The sequence below is a fragment of the Antechinus flavipes genome, chromosome 5 (genome assembly GCF_016432865.1).
Source record: "Antechinus flavipes isolate AdamAnt ecotype Samford, QLD, Australia chromosome 5, AdamAnt_v2, whole genome shotgun sequence".
Taxonomy (NCBI): domain Eukaryota; kingdom Metazoa; phylum Chordata; class Mammalia; order Dasyuromorphia; family Dasyuridae; genus Antechinus; species Antechinus flavipes.
In genome coordinates, this window is record NC_067402.1 from 70,740,151 (window position 1) to 70,759,176 (window position 19,026).

General features: G+C 35.7%; 1 protein-coding gene across 4 annotated transcripts in view; it reads left to right on the forward strand.

The window, feature by feature from the left end:
* Positions 1-19,026, forward strand: part of CCNY (cyclin Y) — a 268,660-nt gene that overhangs the window by 180,247 nt on the left and 69,387 nt on the right. For all 4 annotated transcript variants that reach the window (XM_052000560.1, XM_052000561.1, XM_052000562.1 and 1 more), the window contains exon 2: positions 14,459-14,533. In XM_052000560.1, the coding sequence (XP_051856520.1) occupies positions 14,459-14,533 (75 nt within the window). The remainder of the gene's footprint in view (positions 1-14,458; positions 14,534-19,026) is intronic.

The following is a 19,026-nucleotide window of genomic DNA, read 5'->3' on the forward strand; positions in this document are numbered from 1 at the left end:
AGTATTTGTTCAATAAATGCTTATTGACTGACTTTAATATTTGAAAAGTCACATTATGTTTTTAAATATTTGAAAGACTGTCATAAGAAAGATCACTTGGGCTTATGTTACTTGGTTCCAGAAATCCAAAGTAGGACTAAGATCAATGATAGAAAATACCAAGAAGGGGATTTTGATTTAGTATAAAAAGATTTCTAATAACTAATGCACTTTATACATGGAACAATTGTTACTTCTTGCCATAGTGATTTCCCCCATTCCTGGAAGCAAACAGAGGCAGAAGCTAGATGACTATCATAGATACCATGGAGAAGTTTCTTGCATAACTCAAGAACTGATTTTCAATTTCTCTTCCAACTCAAAAGATTTGTTGATGATTGTGGGCAAATAAAATGATAGCCACAAATAGAGCCGCAATTTTATATTAGCATTTAAAGCTGTGCTTCTATAAGTTGCTAAAATTTACAGCTTTGTGGCCTTAGGTTAAATCATTTAACCTCTCTAGGTTTCAGTTTCCTGGGTTTTAAGACACTGTGCCAGAGAGATGTCTGCTCTGGCAAATTCTGCCAGACTGAAAAGGCTTCAGATACAGGGCTAAGAATGGGATGTATGTCTCTTGTCCAAAGACCAGCTTAGCTAAGTTTAGAGATGCTTTTTACTAGGTTGGTTGCAAGGTGATGACATTTTTGGCCACAATAATTCTTAGAAAAAAAATCTGTTGGATTACAAAGTGATTGTGGTTTATATTAGTTAAGAAACTATCCATGATGACAAAATGATAGACATTTGGATCACTGAAGAAAATGCTAGTTTGGACTTTATTGTTCAGTTGGGTCTGAATCTTTGTGACCTCTTTTGGGGTTTTCTGGGTAAAGATCTAGGAGTGGTTTGCCATTTCCTTCTCAAGTTTATTTTACAAGTGAGAAAGCTGAGGCAAAGAGAATTAAATGAAATACCTAATAAGTATCTGAGGCTGGATTTGAATTAGGGCATTCTGATTCCAGATCCAGCTCTCCATCCAGTCTATCACCTAGCTATTCTTAAAAGTCTGGATTATACTATTTCTAAGGTGCTTTCCAATTTGAACATCTTAGGTCAGGTATTTGGGCTATTTTTCTAATTGGAACTGGACCACCTTTTTCCTTGCCTTGCCTGACCTCTAGTGGAAGTGTCAATGACTATTAAAATGGTCAAATGGTGAGAGCCTTCAATAATCAAGAGTTTATTTCTTCTTTCTCCTAACCTATTTTTGTGTCTAACTTTAATCTTTTGAATTTTCTGGTCCATGCATAACTTTTGTATGCTATCTTTTTTTCTACTCTTTGGGTATTATGCTTGAGCTATTTTATATATCTACTTCAGAAGCATTTTTATAAAAAGTTGATTAATAGCTCAAAAAACATCTATTAAGGTCTCTATATTAATGAAAAAAAAAAAACAACATTTTTGACAAATAGCCTTATTTCAGTTCAGTGTCATGAAAAGAAATTTCTTTATGATCCAGAAGTATGTACTGCTGTGGTCACATCCTGTGTTATGATGGTCCACTTTTCAATGCTTTGGGTAGCTCTAGGATTTGAAGGTACAGAACCGGTACCAATGTACTTTGATAGAAGGAATTTCTTCCTGTGATATCACAAGTATGATCTTAACAACCTCTGTATTTTGTGTTGTTGTTGTTGTTTTAAAATTTACTTCAGCTAACCATCTACTGGGAGTTTTGTGACTATTTAGAATATTGTTCAGTCTTTTTAAAATTGAAAAAAACACTTCACTTTGTTCAACAGTACAGCAAAGCAAGGAAATGGTTATGAACTTTGAAAACTGAAACCAGGTATTAATTTTATGAGACTAAATGAATGTTTTTTATTAGAAGATATAGTAAAAGCTGTTTTTTAAAAGTAATTTTAAAGTAATTAAAATGATGAATTTTACATTAGCCAGATTAGGAAATAAAAGTTTTCTTTTTCTTTGGTCCAGCTATTTGAAATGAACAAGGTTTGACTTTATTTTGAGATGAGATTTTTAGATTTTTTTAGATTTTGAGGATGTGTTGGAAATCTGGCCAGGATCTTGTTTCACAAATTATGATATTACTCTTGTGTATTCAATCTTTTCTTTTTAAATCAGCCTCAAATTATTCTTTTCTCCCTATGTTAAGAAAATCACCGTTTTGTTCCATCTTTGTCTTTTTATTTTATTGCCAAATTTCTTGAGAGCGTAATTTATACTTGCCTTTACTTCTTCCATCCTACTCAGTTCTTAGCTTCTTGCAATTTTGCTTCTAACCTCTACTGAAAATACTTTCTTTCTGAGTCATCAGTGACTCTTGTTACCTCATCTTTTCTTCAGACTACATGTGGATTCTTTGATTTCTCAGCATTTGACATACTGTAATACTCTCTCTTTTTGCTGCCCATGGTCTTAGTTATCTTTCTTCTTTTCTTCTGTTTTTACTAGTTTGTATTTTTAATCTTGCATCCTTGTCATCAAATCTTGTTGATTCTTCCTCCTCCCTTTCTCCTGCCTCTGTACCTTCCTTTCAATTTCTATTGCCATTACATGGTTGAAGTCATTATTAACCTCATCCTTTGTTATATGCGTAGCCTGCTGACTGCACTTCCCACCTCCAGTGTCTGATCATGTCCCATCCTTACCCAGAAAACTTCAGTAGTTTTCCACTTTTTCATATCATTGATATGGCATCTAGGGTCCTCTGTAATCTGCCCTTTTCAGTATTTATCTTCCACAGCTTTTCCAACAAATAACCCACATTGCAGCCAGATTTCAGTTCCCTAATTCCTCAATGTCATCCTGTGGCTTTTCCACTTGAAAGTCTTATGATGTCTCTTCAAATAGCCTTCTCTTCTCCATTTGTCATAATTCTTTCCTAATGCTTTATTTGTTCACATGCTGATTCTCCCATGAAAATAAACATTCCCTTTCGGGGACTCATTTCTTTGTCCTCTGTGCTGCTGTTTATCTTACATTGCTTTCCACATGCCACCTGGTATTATAACTACTTGTTCATCTTTAATATCCTTTTACAGGATTGTCAGCTCTTTCAGGGAGGAAAACTCATGTTCCTCCCCAGCCCCCATCTTTATATTCAGTAGTAAAGGCTAAGTAATGAAGTCCAAACTCCTAAGCATGACGTTCCAGGCTCTCAGCCTTATCTCCCATTACTTTTCAGTACTTTATGCTCCAACCCACAAAAGAATTTCCTGCTTTTGTTGCTTTGTCCATCCTGTTCTATTCCAGAATGTTCTTTTCCTTTAGTTTCCACCTAACTAATAATCTTTCCAGGTCCAACTTATACCTTAGATCCTTCTCTCACCCTGATCAAGTTGGATTATACTCCTTCTGTCTTTTCATAGTACTTTTACCATTCTTATCTCTCTCTTATATTTTAGTTATAACTATATGATAGAAAGATGAACTCCAACACTAGCTGAATAATCTTGATAAGACCTTTGGACTTAGTTTCTTTAGATGTAAAATAAGATTGGATGACTTTTGAATCTCTTCCAGCTCTAGATCTGTGATCTTTTGAGTGACAAGAAGAGAAAAAGGAAAAAAAAGTGGGGATAGGAGTTATCTCCCTACTAGAGTGGTAAATCCATTAAGTGTGAGGAATGTTCTTGGATCATTCTCTTATTCTTCACACTATTCTTCACACACTAGTAGAATCAGAATCCAAGAAACAAGCATGATGTTAATTAAACCTTGGTCTTATGTTGATCATTCGCTTTTTCCCTTACTTTCCATACTGATATCCATTATCACTGCCTATCGTTATTCCAGATGAGCTTTCTGACTGCGTATGATCAATGAAATTGTCTAGCCACTTCTGATTCTCTTGGGTATTAACATTTCCAAATTCTTATTGCACTGAAATTCAATTGGCTATGACTTAAGAAATGAAACAGGTAATGGTGAGTGAGTTACACAAAGGCAATTTGGAAAGGCTAGAACAATGAAATGTTTTTCCTTGCATTAGGTAGTAAAGTGTGCAATCTTTGGTTTAATTTTCTGGTTGAGTGAAGGTCTTTGTTCTTCCATTGAATTGTGTTCAGTCTATTCCTTTGTGTTATTTAAATGTAAACTATAAGTAGTGAGGCCATTCCTTTTCTTTATTATCTGAAATTGAACATACTTTGGTCATTATATTATTTTTTTTTTAAAGAAAAGAAACAACTGCACCCCCCCCCAAAACAAACAAACAAACAAACAAAAACAAAAACAAACAAAAAAAAAACCACCACCACCACCACAAACCCACAATTATTTTAAAATTAGAATCTGGGATTTAGAGGCGAAAATGTCTTTAGAGATCATTTAGTGTTACTTTTTTTTTTTTTTTCTTAAGGAATAGCTGTAATTTTTATCGGATGGGAAAAATGATTTAATGATTAAAAGCATGTAACTTGATTAAAGATATGTCTGATTGTTATCTTTTCATATGCAAATACATGAAATAGTTTTTGAAGAAATATGATGATGTGACCTTGCTCAACTAGCACAGATCACAGCTCACAACCAGATTGTGAATTAGCAACACAATGTTACTAAGTAAAGACTAATAAAATTGGTCTTTTCCCATTATGTAGGTTCTTATAACTACTAGACTTAATAACATATTTTAAAGTTGCCATTTTATCAACAAATTGTAGTATAGCCTCAAAGGACACTTTGCCTGTCTTGTCTTAAGTTACTTTAAAAGCCTCAAGAAACTTCATAGGAACTATGAAAACTCTTGTTGCAAAGGAGGATGTTTTCCCTATCATTGTAGACTACATCATTTTTGCTGTGATTTGTTTTTCCTGGGGAAAGAATGCTGAATAATGAAAGTTTAACATCAGTATGTACTACCTCTAAGTTCACTTCACTCAGTAAAGAAATAGTGCTGAAGACTTTGTTCAAATATCAGTTTTGTTACTTAAAGTAAAGAAATAGTGCTAAAGACTTTGGTTCAAATATCAGTTTTGTTACTTGCCAGTAAAGAAATAGTGCCAAAGACTTTAGTTCAAATATCAGTTTTGTTACTTGCCTTTGCATATAATTTTTCCCTCTATGGGCTTCAGTTATTTTTCTGTAAATAGGAGGTCTTACATTAGATGATCTCAAAGGACCTTTTCAGCTCGAAAATTTTTGGCATTGTATGGGACCATTTGAGGAAGACAATGTATTAGAAATAGCTCTAGTGAAAGGAGACTAGCATTCTAGACCTGGTTTTGCCACTAAACAATCAACTGGATAAGTCATTTTATCTCCTTTGACTTTAGTTTCCTTATTAGTAAAAACAGAGGGATAGTTCCATATTTATAGTTCAGTCTAATTCTGCCATACTATGAATCTGTGATTATTGTTTTCTTAATTAAAAGAACATTATGGTGCACTAATGTACCACTTCAATGCTTCCTTGGGGCACTGAAAGTGATTCACACTTTTTGATTGCTGTGTCAGCCATGGTATTCTTATTTGACAATTAAAGAAATGGACTAGATAACATTGAAAAAACAGAATCTGTGATTCTGACATTCTATCAAATTGGAGCAGCCTTAAGGCTGAATAACAGGCTTTCTGGTATCCAACATCCAGACTAACTTCAGTGTTACATCTTTGATGATTGGTCATCAGATGATGATTTGAGGAGCTGGAGGGAGGCTCACCATAACTAATAACTAATTAAGTCATCCAGTAAAGCATCAGGCATTGCCATCTACATCATGGCACTCATAGTAATAAAAGTATGTTAAGGAAGCATGAAGGTAAAGGCAGCTAGGTGACATGATAGGGAGAGTGCTGGACCTGAATTCAGAAAGTTTTAAATCTTGCCTTTGACACAGAAATTGTAGGAACCTGGGCAAGTCACATAACCTTTAAGTGTTTCTTTTCTCGGATGTAAAATGGGGATAGTAATAGCACTTCCCTCTCACTTTATATGAGACTATATGTATATTATGAGATATTTGTGTAAATTATCAGGAGCTTGCAAACCTTAAGCATTATGTAAGTGCTGGATGATATCATCATCATCATCATCATCATCATCATCATCATCATCGTCATCATCATCACTTATTTTCAGAGTTGTAAGGCATCTTTGAGTTCATCTGGCTTAATTCCTAATCTTGCAGATGAGAAATGTTCTATGTTTCTTGCCCAGAATTAGCTAGAAGTAAATGGTAGAACTGGGATTTAAATTCAGTTCTTCTGACTCCACGTCTAGCATGGTAATAATATTCCCAAGACCAAACAATAATCATAATAACTCACATTTACATAAGACAGTAAGGTAGAATATAAGCTCTTGAGAGTAAGGGCTATTATTTTTTTCTTTTTTGTGCTGAGAACAATGCTTTGCACTAAAGTGAATCTTCATTGTTGAGTTGAATGAATAAATTAAAAACACCCCCCCACCTACCTACCCACTCACACCATTTACTAAACACTTAATGTAGTTCTCCTAATTCCAAGACCAATGTTCTTTATTATAGCCACACATTTATATATTATGTACATCTGCATGTCCATATACATACATGTCTCATAAATATGTACATGTACATATGTGTACAATTTTATTTTAAAGTTCATTTTAATGAACTTGGAATTTCTTCTAATTTTGTTGTTGCGGTTATAATTTCATTGAGGTGAAATTGTACTGATGAATAACTTTATTCAAAATGTTTTGTTCTATTTTTATTTGTTTATTTGTTTGAAAGAAGTAGTGTTGGAGAAATTATAGTCTTAATTTCTTGTCTGTCTTTGGTGTGGAGGTTCTTATGTATGATACAGTCTTTAGGTCTGTTCTTAATAAGTATCAGTATTAGAAAACAGCCCCTCAGTATGTGCTTAGTTTGGAATATCTGTTATCGTTTCCTTCCTTCCCTCCATATTCATTTCACATTTCTTGAAAAGGGTAGTCTCCTCACCACTTTGTATTGCCATTATTTATTTCTCTTCAAGATCAGAAGCTTCTCTGTTAGAGGAGATTTGAATAAAAGGAAACACCTGGTACTCTGGGTTTTTTTGTTTTCATCAAATGCCAGCAGTTGAGCTTGTGTCTATTTCTCAGATTTAAGCAAGGTATAGAGTACTATAGATTCTGTGACTGTCCTTCCTTGGAATTCATGGTAAATAAAAAACTGTTTTTCCATTGGTAAAGTATTGTACAAAGTGATCTATAGATATGTATAGTTAAGATTGAGTTTTATTCCCTTTCTCTATGCCAACAGTCAGAAAATATTACCCTGTGCTGTGATCAAAGAAAAATGCAAAATAGTGGATTCTCAGATGTTGTTTTTCTGTGTAATCTACAGGAACCTCCTGAAAATCCTTTTCCCCACTATTGTAAACATTTAAGCATGGTTTCCAATGGAAATTAGTTGATGATCTCAGAAGTCTTCCTTAGAAGCATCCCACTCTATTGTTTCTAAAGGGCTACAAATTTCTTGAATTTGTGTCAGAGCAGATGCCTATCTGCTCTTACATCTGAAAGTTAACATTTCTAGCAGAACTTGAGAAGGATTCTTTATTACATGGACTTAGATTTTGGGGAAGGGCATGAATTCTGCTCCCACTTGCCTTTTGCTATTTTGCTGTTTGAATTGCTCTTGATATAGTTTGTTTGCTTGGATCTATGGTGATGGATGCCATGGTGGGAGGAGGTAGTGAAAGGTATGGAAAGAGACCCAAGTTTTAATTCCAGTTTTACCACTAAACCGCCTATTTCCAACTGACTTAATTTTCTGGGCCTTAATTATCTCATCTATAAAAATGAGTAGGTTGAATGAGAGAATCTCTAAGGTCCTCTCAACTGAATCTTTTATAAAAGAAATGTGATGGGGATTTCTATTCTTTTTTCATCTTAATACAAAATACTGTATCTTATAATGCTTTTGTTATGCTTCTAATTAGGAAGTGAAATGATGATCAAGTCCAAATACCTGTTTGCTAGTTCACCATATCCCATAAATAAAAAAGGCCATTGCCCTTGTGAATCAGATTCTTTGAACCTCTAGCTCCTTTGTAGTTAGAGAGCAAAATTCCTAATTGCTGTCTCCTTCTACAAGGGTGAGCTGCTTTTCTCCCTCCCTCTTCCTTTTTCCCTGATTTATATTGCCTCCCCTCAGCCAGAGTACTTTGTCTACAGGATCTCTTTGCTTTACCCAGCAGGGGAGAACGTATGTGTGTGACCTGCGGTAGGACATGGCAGGAAGACTAATTTCTACAGAAATCTGCGTAATGGAATGCACTGGCTGACTTCATAACCGTTTTCCCCAATGGGCTCGAGTACAAACTGCTTTTTGTAAAATCAGACATGGCTGAACTAGACTTGAAAGTGTCATTTGGCCTTGGACAAAATCCCCAGGAGTGCCAATTGAATCCTGCAGGGCAGAGTCCAACAATCCAGTCACATAGCTGTTAATGAAGTCTCAATTATTTCTGACATTTAACTTGTTCAAGTCTCTGCTTTCTTGTATGATCACAGGGCTGTTATCCTGGAGATTAGAGGCAGCCCTGGCAGAGTGGATAAATGACTGGCCTGGGAATTATCAAGACTTGAATTCAAGTCCTATATCTGACATCTAGACAGATCACAAGCAGATTATTTAATCTATTAGTGCCCTATGCAGCTCCTTATAAATTACAGGGGAGTTCCACTCTGCATCCATGGAGGGAGTTTTTGCACCAATGAAAACATAGTTCCAGAATGATCTGTTTAGACACCATGACCACAGGTGTTTGTTTGCTTGGCTGTTGGCTGTTTTTGTTGTGTTCTCTATGGCCTATTTCAGTTAAAAACCAAACCAAAACTAAAAACATCCTGAAACTCATATAATGGGAAGAATGTTCTTGGAACCATGGAACTTCAACATTTAAAAGGAACAGTACTAATCATATAGTCAGATTCCTCTTAGCTTTATATGCCTCTTTGGAACTCTATCTCATATAGAGTATAGTGTATATTCTAACATAGAGTTTATCATTTATCATATAGCTCTATCATTTATCATATAGAATAGCAGAACTGTGCTGGAGCTAATTTGGACTAACCCGAGCTTAACTGTTAAATATTTAGTGTAAACATGTTTATCTCAGAAATTGGCAAATGATATGAAGTGCAGGACTTGATAGTATTTTATTGGTTGTTTGGTCTTAAGAAAGTATCAAGAAAATGTTAATAATGTAGATTAAATTTTAAAGTGTGCCATTTGGACTTAATTTTTTTTTTTTTAAAGCTAGTTGTTGGGGCAGCTGTGTGGTACAGGGGATATAGCATTGGCTCAGAAGTCAGGAATTCAAATTCAGTCTCAGACACTTATAAACTGTGTCATCCTCAGCAATTATTTAACTCCTATTACTCCCCCACCAAAAGCTGGTTATTAAACATTAGTCAGCATACTCTTGCATAGTAAGCACTTGGTAAATATTTACTGAATAAATGACTTTTATAGATGTGGAAACTAGGGTTCAGAGAGATTATGTGAAAAGCCAGGAAAATGAAGGTAATAATCCTGTTGTATTCTGTCCTGGTCAAATCTGATTTTAAGTGTTACATTCAGCGAAGAAAGGAAATTGTTAAGTTAGAACACATGGAGGAAAACATTGTTTGTCCTTCATGCTCAAAGAGTATCATGGATTAGAATGGTGATATCATTACTTGCAAGTGAATTGGATGTGCTGTGCAAAGCCACCAGCCTCATTCTCTTCTTCAGAGCCATATGGATCCATAGGCAAGATAATTGGAGATGGCCCTGGATACAGTGGGAGATCTTGGCTTTTTTAAGCCAAGTTCTTTCCCAGGCCTCACCCATTCAATGATTTAAGGTTAAGTTAAAAATTGAGGCAAAGAATGGCTTCTTTTCCCTAGTTTAAAAAAACAAAAACAATCTGGGAGGGGAATAGCTGGATGCAGCTGAAGAAGCATAGGGGTTATCAGCCTTATTCTCCTACTTTGCAGTTCCCACTCCCCTTTCCCCCTTGTAGCCTCCTTCCTCTGTGTTTCTTTCCAATATAGTAGCTTTCCCCCTCTTTCCACATGTGGGAAGCCTATGTGATTATGTATAGAGGGAACACAGTCTTCCACTATAGGAAATCCAAGATTAGTTAATTCCATGTAGTAAAACCACATGCAAAAAATAGAAGTTTCAGAGGTCATTTTTGTCTAAAGAAAAGGAGGGTAACCTACCAGTGAGGGCTCATTCTTAATAGATGAACTCTACCTGGAGTCAGTCTACGTGGAAGATTGATGAGACTGCTTTTGGAAATGTATGAAGGAGGGATTATCTTACTTTTTCCTTAATGAAATTGGCAAAAAGTTTTTTAATTGGCTTTTAAGCTAGAAATGAGGGTGCATGCAAATGGGTTGAACAGAAAAGAATCCTTTTTCCTTGGTGAGAAGGCACAACTCCTATGGGCCTCCAAATGGGACTGTAGGCCCTTTTCCCTACCCAAGTACCATGTGTCTGAGAACACATGGCACTTTTGTTTGTTCTATCTCCATTGTGTTTATTATATTTCCAGTCTTACATAAATAAATATCATAGATGAATTAGACCAGATTACAACCTTGTGAACTTTGAAAAATAAGAATAATTTAAGATCCATTAAACAGAGTGTTAATAGAATCTTCCAGTAACAGCCAAAGGCACTGAGGGATCTAAGGAGACTGTGAAATAGACAGGTGACCCGTTGGATCCAATCTACTAGTGGATTAAGCCTAGAGCAAAGATAGCATATGCTAGGAAAAAACTCATCCACTGATTATTGCACCCAGAAGTGAACTTAGTTGGGGAAAGGTTTCATAGCACCTACTTTCCTGAGTTCACTTTCTGTAAGACACAGGTATGTGGAGGATGGAGGATGCTCTTGGTTTGTGAAATTGTTGTACTTTGGTCCTGTGAGGACTGGTATATTGCTGATAGAAACAATTGACCAGTAATTGACTTATCTGTGTACCAGGTACTCAATAGTGATTTAATCAATTTTATTTAGGTAAGAATTGCAAGGTTCTTCTGATCATAATCAGTTTGGTAAGCTTCATCTAAATCATCACAATGTCCTTCTGATTGCTATAAGTCAGGGTTACTCACTGACTGACTTCCTCTAGTATATTCTCTTTGAGTCCATGAAGAAACAGCAGATATAAGTAAATACCCAGAGCTCTGGGCTCTCAGGGCATTCATTCCTGTACTCTCCCATGCCATTGACTCATCCTTATCTAAGGGAGTGATGGCTTGAAGAATCTGCATGCTTGTACACCTTTTTTTTTTTTTTTTTTTTTTTTTGTAGTAATCTGCCTAACTCGTGATCCTTTGAGTGCTTTTTTTTGTGCCTCACCCACAGTCTTCTCACAGGTCTTTGATATCTTTTCACATTAAATATCTCCTTAAAAAAAAACAAAAAAACTAATTGATGTTATGAATTATATTAAGGAGATGTTAACTAATGATTGATATTGAGAGGGAATATACCAGATAGATCATAAGCAATAGAATTTTTAAAAATTACCCCAACTCCTCAATGGCTATAATTGTAAAGGGAGAGATAACTAGCCATATTCTAGGTGCCTAGCCTGTCAATGCAAATGTGAGTTGGGAGAATAATCCTAGGGACTTTGCCACAAGTTTCAAAAGTTAACATTAATCAATCAATTAATTAATTAACAGATGTTTAAGAGTTTAATAGCTTGCTTTGCTTTTGAGTTCTTCATGCCTTGTGCTCTTCCATCAAAAACTGGATTCACACTTGTCCAGACTGTTGTGTTCTAGTATTGCAAATCCAAATCTGAGGCATGACAGTCCCTATGATTGAGACTGAACAGCGCTTTGCAAATGCAATGAGCCCAGAATGTAAAATCTACTTATTTTTGTTTGGTCATTTCAGTCATGTCTGACTCTTTATGACCCCTCTGAGGTTTTCTTGGTAGCCTCCTAGAGTAGCTTCTCATTTCCTTCTCCAACTCATTTAACAGATGAGGAAACTGAGACAAACTAGGTTAAAGTGACTTGCCCAGGGTTACACAGCTACAAAGGGTTTTGAGGCTAGATTTGAACTTAGAAAGCTAAGTTTTCCTTACTCCAGGCCCAGCCTTCTGTATACCATAGTGCCACCTAGAGCCCAAATCTACTTACTACATTTTGATAAACATGGGGCCAAGTTGTGAAAACATGTAAAAGTATGTTTCATGTGTTCTTGAGGCTAGAAGAGGTCCATTATCTGTTCTGTTCCTCATCCCTACATCTCATGTAATTCAGATAGTGAGTAGACTAGTTTACTAAAAACAATTAGTCAATTCAAATAAATTTTTCACTGCTTTGAAATTTTAAAAGAAATGTGCTAGATGTATGTATTGGGAAGAGGGTAAAAGGAGAGAGAAACTGGGGAGGAAGGGAGTTAAGTAGTAAAAGGCTAAATATGTATATTGAAAGAAAAAACGCCAAGAAGTAGAATTTCTGGGCAATAATCAATTTATTAATTAGGCTATTGATTTAATTGATGATCGGTAATTTCAGTAACCAACAACAAAACTATGGAGACCCAGAAAGCTTTTTTTAAAAAGCTTTTTAAAAGGAATGCTCTGACAAGTGAAAATCAGCCTTTGGTGGACATTTAATGAAGAGGCAGGCTACAAGTGAAAGATATTCTAAGGGCTTCTGAAGATAAGTTAAAAGAAGTAGGCTTGAAAAATGGAAAACTTATTAGAAGTGGGAAGGAATAATAGCTATCTATAATTATTTGAAGGTCTGTGCCTTGGAAGATGAATTAAGTTCTTTCGGATCCCAGAAAGCAGAATTAGAATCAATGGGTAGAAAGTGCAAAAGGACATAGTTGGGCTTGACATTGGGAAAGATTTCAAAATCTCTAGAGTAATTCATAAGGAGAATGGACATTTATTAAGACCTCTTAAGAGGAGATCCTGAAATAAAAGCTAAACAGCCAGCCACCTGACATATTATAAAAGAAATGTTTTTTTTTTTTTTTTTTCCCAAGCATGGCTTTAGCTAGATGACCTTTAGAAATTCCCCTCTAATGCTGAAATGAATGATTCTGGGAATCTAAGGCTACTGAAGCCCAGTGTGGTCCTATTTTCATTTTATAGACACTCTTGATATAATATGTGGCTTAATGATTAGCATTTTCACTTTTTGTAATATTCTGATAACTTCCTGGAAGGGTTCTGGTAAATAGAAAGAACTTGGGGATAAAATAGGGATTCTCCTCTAAAGTTCCCAACATGTCACTTGTTTGATGGAGAATTCTAATGGGCTGAAGGAATACAAACATTTTTTCTCCCCTGGGAAAAAAGATGAACAAAAATGCTAGGAGAAAGGTAGCAAATTCAGTCCAGTTGATTTACTTTTGAAGAGACTTCCACATTTTAGTGGTTTTAGTGGTTTTTAGCTTTTTTTTTTTTTTTTTTTTTTACTTTGTATTCAAGAGGATATCTAGATTCTGTTCCTTGGAAATAATGATACTGCCTTGAACTTAGAAGCAGAACCTACATTTATGAAGTGTTGATAGTTATGATTTTGTTCTTCCTTCTCTGAAACAAGAAAAGCATCATTTTGTTTACCGATTGTATTTTGTAAAGTTCTCTCCTAGCTAGTGAATTCACTAAACATTTATTAAATAGTTGCTATGTGCCAGATGCTGTGATTGGCAAAAGACAAACATAAGCCTATTGCAATCTGGCTTTTGCTCCTCATTCTCAACCAGTCCTTCCCTGCTATTGAAACTGTTCTCAACAAGTTCACCAGTGTCTAAATCAGTGCCCAAATGTAGTTATCTTTTTTCTGTTCTACCCCTCCTTGGTCTCTTGGTAGCTTTTGACCCCATTGATCCACTCTCTACTTGATGATTTCATCTCCCTGGGCTTCTTCAATTATGTTCATTCTGCCCAATACCTCCTCCCTTTCCTCTCTTTGGTCTTTGTCCATTTCTTGCAGCAGTGGTTGAATTTAAGTTAGGTTGTAAACTAATTTATATAATTATACATTTTGATGTTTCAAACTAATCTGAAGAGTAATCTATTTACTTTAAACATTTTCTTGCTTTCCCATGCTGATTTCTCTCGAGTCATATTTCTCTATTGACCTCTTCCCCTTTTGGTTTGCTAGCCCCTAATTAATCCCAATTGTCTTTTTTTTGTCTTTTTTTTTGTCCTTCCTCCCTCCCTTCCTTCTTCTTTTTCTTTCTTCCTTTCCTTCCTCCCTTCCTTTTTTCCTTCACTTCCTTTTTTCTTCTTTCCCTTCCTTCCCTCCTTCCTTCACATCCTTTTTTTTCCCCTTCCTTCCCTTCTTCCCTCATTTTCTTTATTCCTCCTCCCCTCTTCTTTCAGATTCCTAACTATGATCAACTTAATCATTAGGAAATCTTATATTTACTATAACATTAATTCTCATTTTGCAATTGTTAATTTTTTTTCTTCCATTTTGTTTCTTTAAAGATTTGAACATGGAATTCAACCCTTCAGACCATCCTCGGGCCAGCACAATATTCCTCAGTAAATCTCAGACCGATGGTAAGTTATTATTTATGTTTCTTTCTTCTTTTAAATGGCATTGTAGGCAATTGGCCTTCATTGAAGTTCTGCCTTTTGTTTTGATTTGCGAGGTCAAAATTTCCAGAATTTTGATATTTGCCTCTAGTAGAGAAGGAGTGGACTTTAAATTATAACCCTTGCTCCTCCTTCTTGAGAGAAGTATTCCAATCCTTCTAGTTCTTCCAAATTGTAGAGAGACATGTTTCAATCCACATTTTTATGATGTCTCTTGGACATGTGTTTCTTTTGAAGGCTGTAGCTTACTTCCCTTAAGAACTATATCTGGCTTAGGTCTAACAATATCATTGTGCAGAATCCATGAGAAAAGAAAATGCTAAAAACAAACAGATGTTCCCTAGTTTGCACTATTCAATTGTAGGAATGGGCATGCTCTTGTTGCATAGTAATAACAATAACAAGACAGTGATGAGGATGATGATGATTAGCATTTATATAACACTTTAAAGTTTGCAAAGCATTTCATAAATAAATAATGTCTTATTTGTTCTTTCAACAGCCCTGGGAAGTAGGTGCTATTATTATTTCTTTATTATATAGAAAAGGAAACTGAGACAGAGAAAAGTTAAATGCCTTGCCTAGGATCTCACAGCTAGGAAGGCCAGTTTTGAACTTAGATCTTCATGACTTAAGGTCAAGCCCCTGATCTCTATCCAGTGTGCCTTCTAGCTGCTCAGACTTTCAGAAAGTCTATCACAAAAGCCATCTTGCACATCTTGATCAATGGATCAAGTTCCATCTTGCTACTCTGCTTGCCTCATGCTATTTTGGGGGAAAGAACTTATATAATAAACTAAAATAGAAATGAGTTTATTAAAAGTTGATGAGATAATAGAGAGAATGCTTAAGCAGGGCATGTTTGTTAGGTAGTTAACTAACACAGTAGATTGAAACACATGGATCTTCAAAAGACTCCTTCTGATACTCTGCTTAATTAAATAAACTGGGAAAAACTTTGAGTACTGGACTGGTTTAGGCAGTAGTCTAAATGGGTTTCAGATCTGACATTTAATCTAAAGGATTAAAACCATTTGTAAGAGTTGATAGATACTGATGTTGTATATGGTTTCTTTGTGAAGGGGAATGAATTATCATTATGTTAATTTATTGTTTATGACCTCTATTCAGACAGATCACTTTCTTGAACCTTGATGGTTTAATTTCTGTGCCTTTAAGAATTCATGTGATTACATTTGGAGAGGCTAATCCCTCTAATGCAGATTGTAACTCCCTTTGTCTAAACCTTAATTTATAGCCTTCATGAGATGACATAGCCCAAAATATTAATTGCTTTATGATTAGTCATTTGGCAGTGTTTCTCTATGAGCTTATCCAGGGTAATCCTCAAATAAAATAAACAGTCTGTTGCATGCCCTGAACTTTCCAGCTTGATGAAGCTATATAGAACTTTTTGTTCCATTGGTAGTAGGTGTTTAGACTTTAAGATTTGACCCAGGCTCTGCCCATCCCCAGAGAACTCGACAATTTTGTGACAGGTACACCTGTCCTGGGCAGTGCTGGCTGATTGGTACCTACCCCAGTGTCCTGGGACACCTACTGGCTCTTCGTTGGCTACCAGGCCACCATTTCCCCCTTCTCCACTCTTTCTCCCTTTGCAGTTTTGGAACCACTTCTTTGCCCCTGGAAGGTGTTTGTCAATATGCTCCTCCATGGCACCACTCACCATTTCATTTCTTGGTCACTACTATAAGTATTGTCTCCTCTGTCAGACTTGTAAGCTCTTGGAGACTAAAGACTGTCTTTGCTTTTGTATTTATATATCCTGTTCTCAGTGCTGTGCTTGTTATATAGTAAGCACTCATTAGATGCTTTTCATTTATTCATTCATTTATCTTACCCTTGTGAAGCACACTGCAAGGAAGACTTTGGGTATCAGATGGTTCATTTTATTCATAACAAATAAGAATGTGCTAAGAGCTTGAAAGAAATCATTATAACCTTAAAAGAAAATGAGCACATTGTGCCTGTTCTTTTTGTCCAATTTTTCTTTTAGTATTCAAGGGGGAACTATACTTTTGAAGGAACTTTAAGTCTATGTAATAGAGGAGGAAGCTTTGGTTCTCTAGCTCTAGTGAAATTGGAGATATCAGAGGATTTGGGATGGCCAGAAAAGGGATAGCTGGAAAGTTTGGGCAGTGAAAAATATGAAGGTTAAAAGAAATTTGTATAAGCCCTATGAATCCCATAGGTGAAAATAATGGGAAAGTTTGCTTAATTTCATTGTATTTGACTTTTGCTCTGGGATCCAAGCAGGGGTGTGTGGGTAAACATGATCTCTCTATCTTCATATTCCTTGGTCTCGAAATGCTTCTGTCTTTATCTCTTGAATTATTCTAGATACAAAAAACATTTTAAAACTAGGAGAAAATTTATTTCATTTTATTCAGTTTTCCTTTCTGTGGAACCTAATGTTCTTTCTCTTCTTTGCATCTTAATGGCACCTTTTCATAATTCAAAATAAGTTTGTAATTGAAATTGATTTTATATTGGATATCGGAGGCAGTAGGGAGCTATTGAAGCTTATTGAACCTAAGGTGGTGACATGATCAGACCTTGTATTTTAGGAAGATCTATTGGAGAGTGAGGTTGAGGATGGGGCGAAAGAGGGAGAGAATTGAGGCAGGAAGATTAATGAGCAGGCTGCTACAGTTGTCAGGCTAGGTGATAGTACTCTTAACAGGATGGTGGCAGTATTTTGGACCCCCATCCTCAATATATATATATATGTATTCATTATATCTATATATCTGAATATAATAAATTAATAGGACTGATTTAGATTAGATTTGTAAGTCACTGGGGCTTTCTTGAAGTGGAGTTATTAAACTTCTTTTTATCTTAGATATCAGAAAAGCTGGCTGTGCTTGGAGACTTTATCTCTGCATTAATAACTAGATGGGAAACCCCTGCACAACAGGATGTTAATAGTCTCTTCACCATGATGGTTTATCTGATCAGACCTTTCTTGCTAGATGTAATTAGTTAGATATTCTATGCAAAGCTGGAGTGATTTTTCTCTGCAACACTTGTTATTAGCAAACAGATGTTATGACCCATTTAAAAATAAAGACATTTCTATGCTCAGGATGTGTATTTCTGCTTGGGAAGGGATAGACCACTTTTTTTACTTAGCGCCAGTAGCATTTCTGTCATTGCTGTTGTGGGGGAGGGAGAGAACTGAAGTTGCCTCCAATTTTTATATTCCTTGACTGTTTTTCCCATCATTTCTGGTGTTGGATTTAAACTATTGAAAACAGGTTTAAAAAATTATCTTGAGAATAGTGCTAATGAAAAGCAGCATGGAGTCAGTCCTTCATCAGGTAAGTAGGTTGTGTTGGATAAAGAGCCCTCTTCAGAACTAGGAAGACCTAAACTCCAGGCCTACTATATCACTCTGGGCAAATCATTTAATCTTTCAGGACCCTAGGCATTTGTTCTATACTGGCAGAGTAAGTGCCGGTCTTGCAAGAGGAATTTCCTCAGTGAGAATTCCTTTTTTTTTTTTTTACTAGTGAAATACCAAATCTGAAATTAAGTCACCTTTTTAAATAAATAGAACAGAATCAACCCAGAAGGGAGTGTAACCATATTTCTAAAATATTGCTTGAAATAATTACATGAATGAAAACTATTTGTCCAGTACATGGTCATGGTGGAATACGTTAGAAATACAGATAATGGCCCAACTTTTTCCTAGGAGTTTCCGAAAAATAGGATTGCCTAATGTGGGAGTTGGTTCTCTGGACTGGCTCATATTTTATCTTTATTATTAAAGCTTTTTATTTTCAAAATCTATTTTTCATAGATAATTTTCAGCATTCACCCCTGCAAAATCTTATGTTCCAAATTTTTCCCTCCCTTCTTTCCACTTTCTCCCTTGACTGCAAGTAATCCAGTGTATGTTAAATATGTGCAATTCTTCTATACATATTTCCATATTTATCATGCTGCACAAGAAAAATTAGAACAAAAAGGAAAAAAAAAAACCAAAAAACCAAAATGCAAGCAAATAACAAAAAGAGTGAAAATAATATGTTGTGGTCCACACTTAGTCCCCATCTGAGTGCAGATGGCTCTCTCCAGTACAAGATCATTGAAACTAGCTTGAATCACCTCGCTGTTGAAAAGAGCTGTGTCCATCAGAATTTATCATTGTATAATCATCTTGTTGCTATGAACATTGTTTTCTTGGTTCTACTCACTTCACTTAGCATCAGTTCGTGTCAGTCTTTCTGAAATTATCCTCCTGATCGTTTCTTATAGAACAATAATATTCCATAACATTCACATACCATAACTTATTCAGCCATTCTCCAATTGAAGGGCATCCACTCAGTTTTCAGTTTCTTGCCACTCCAAAAAGGACTGCCACAAACATTTTGCACATGTGGATCCTTTTCCCTTTTTTATGATGTCTTTGGGCTCCAGGCCCA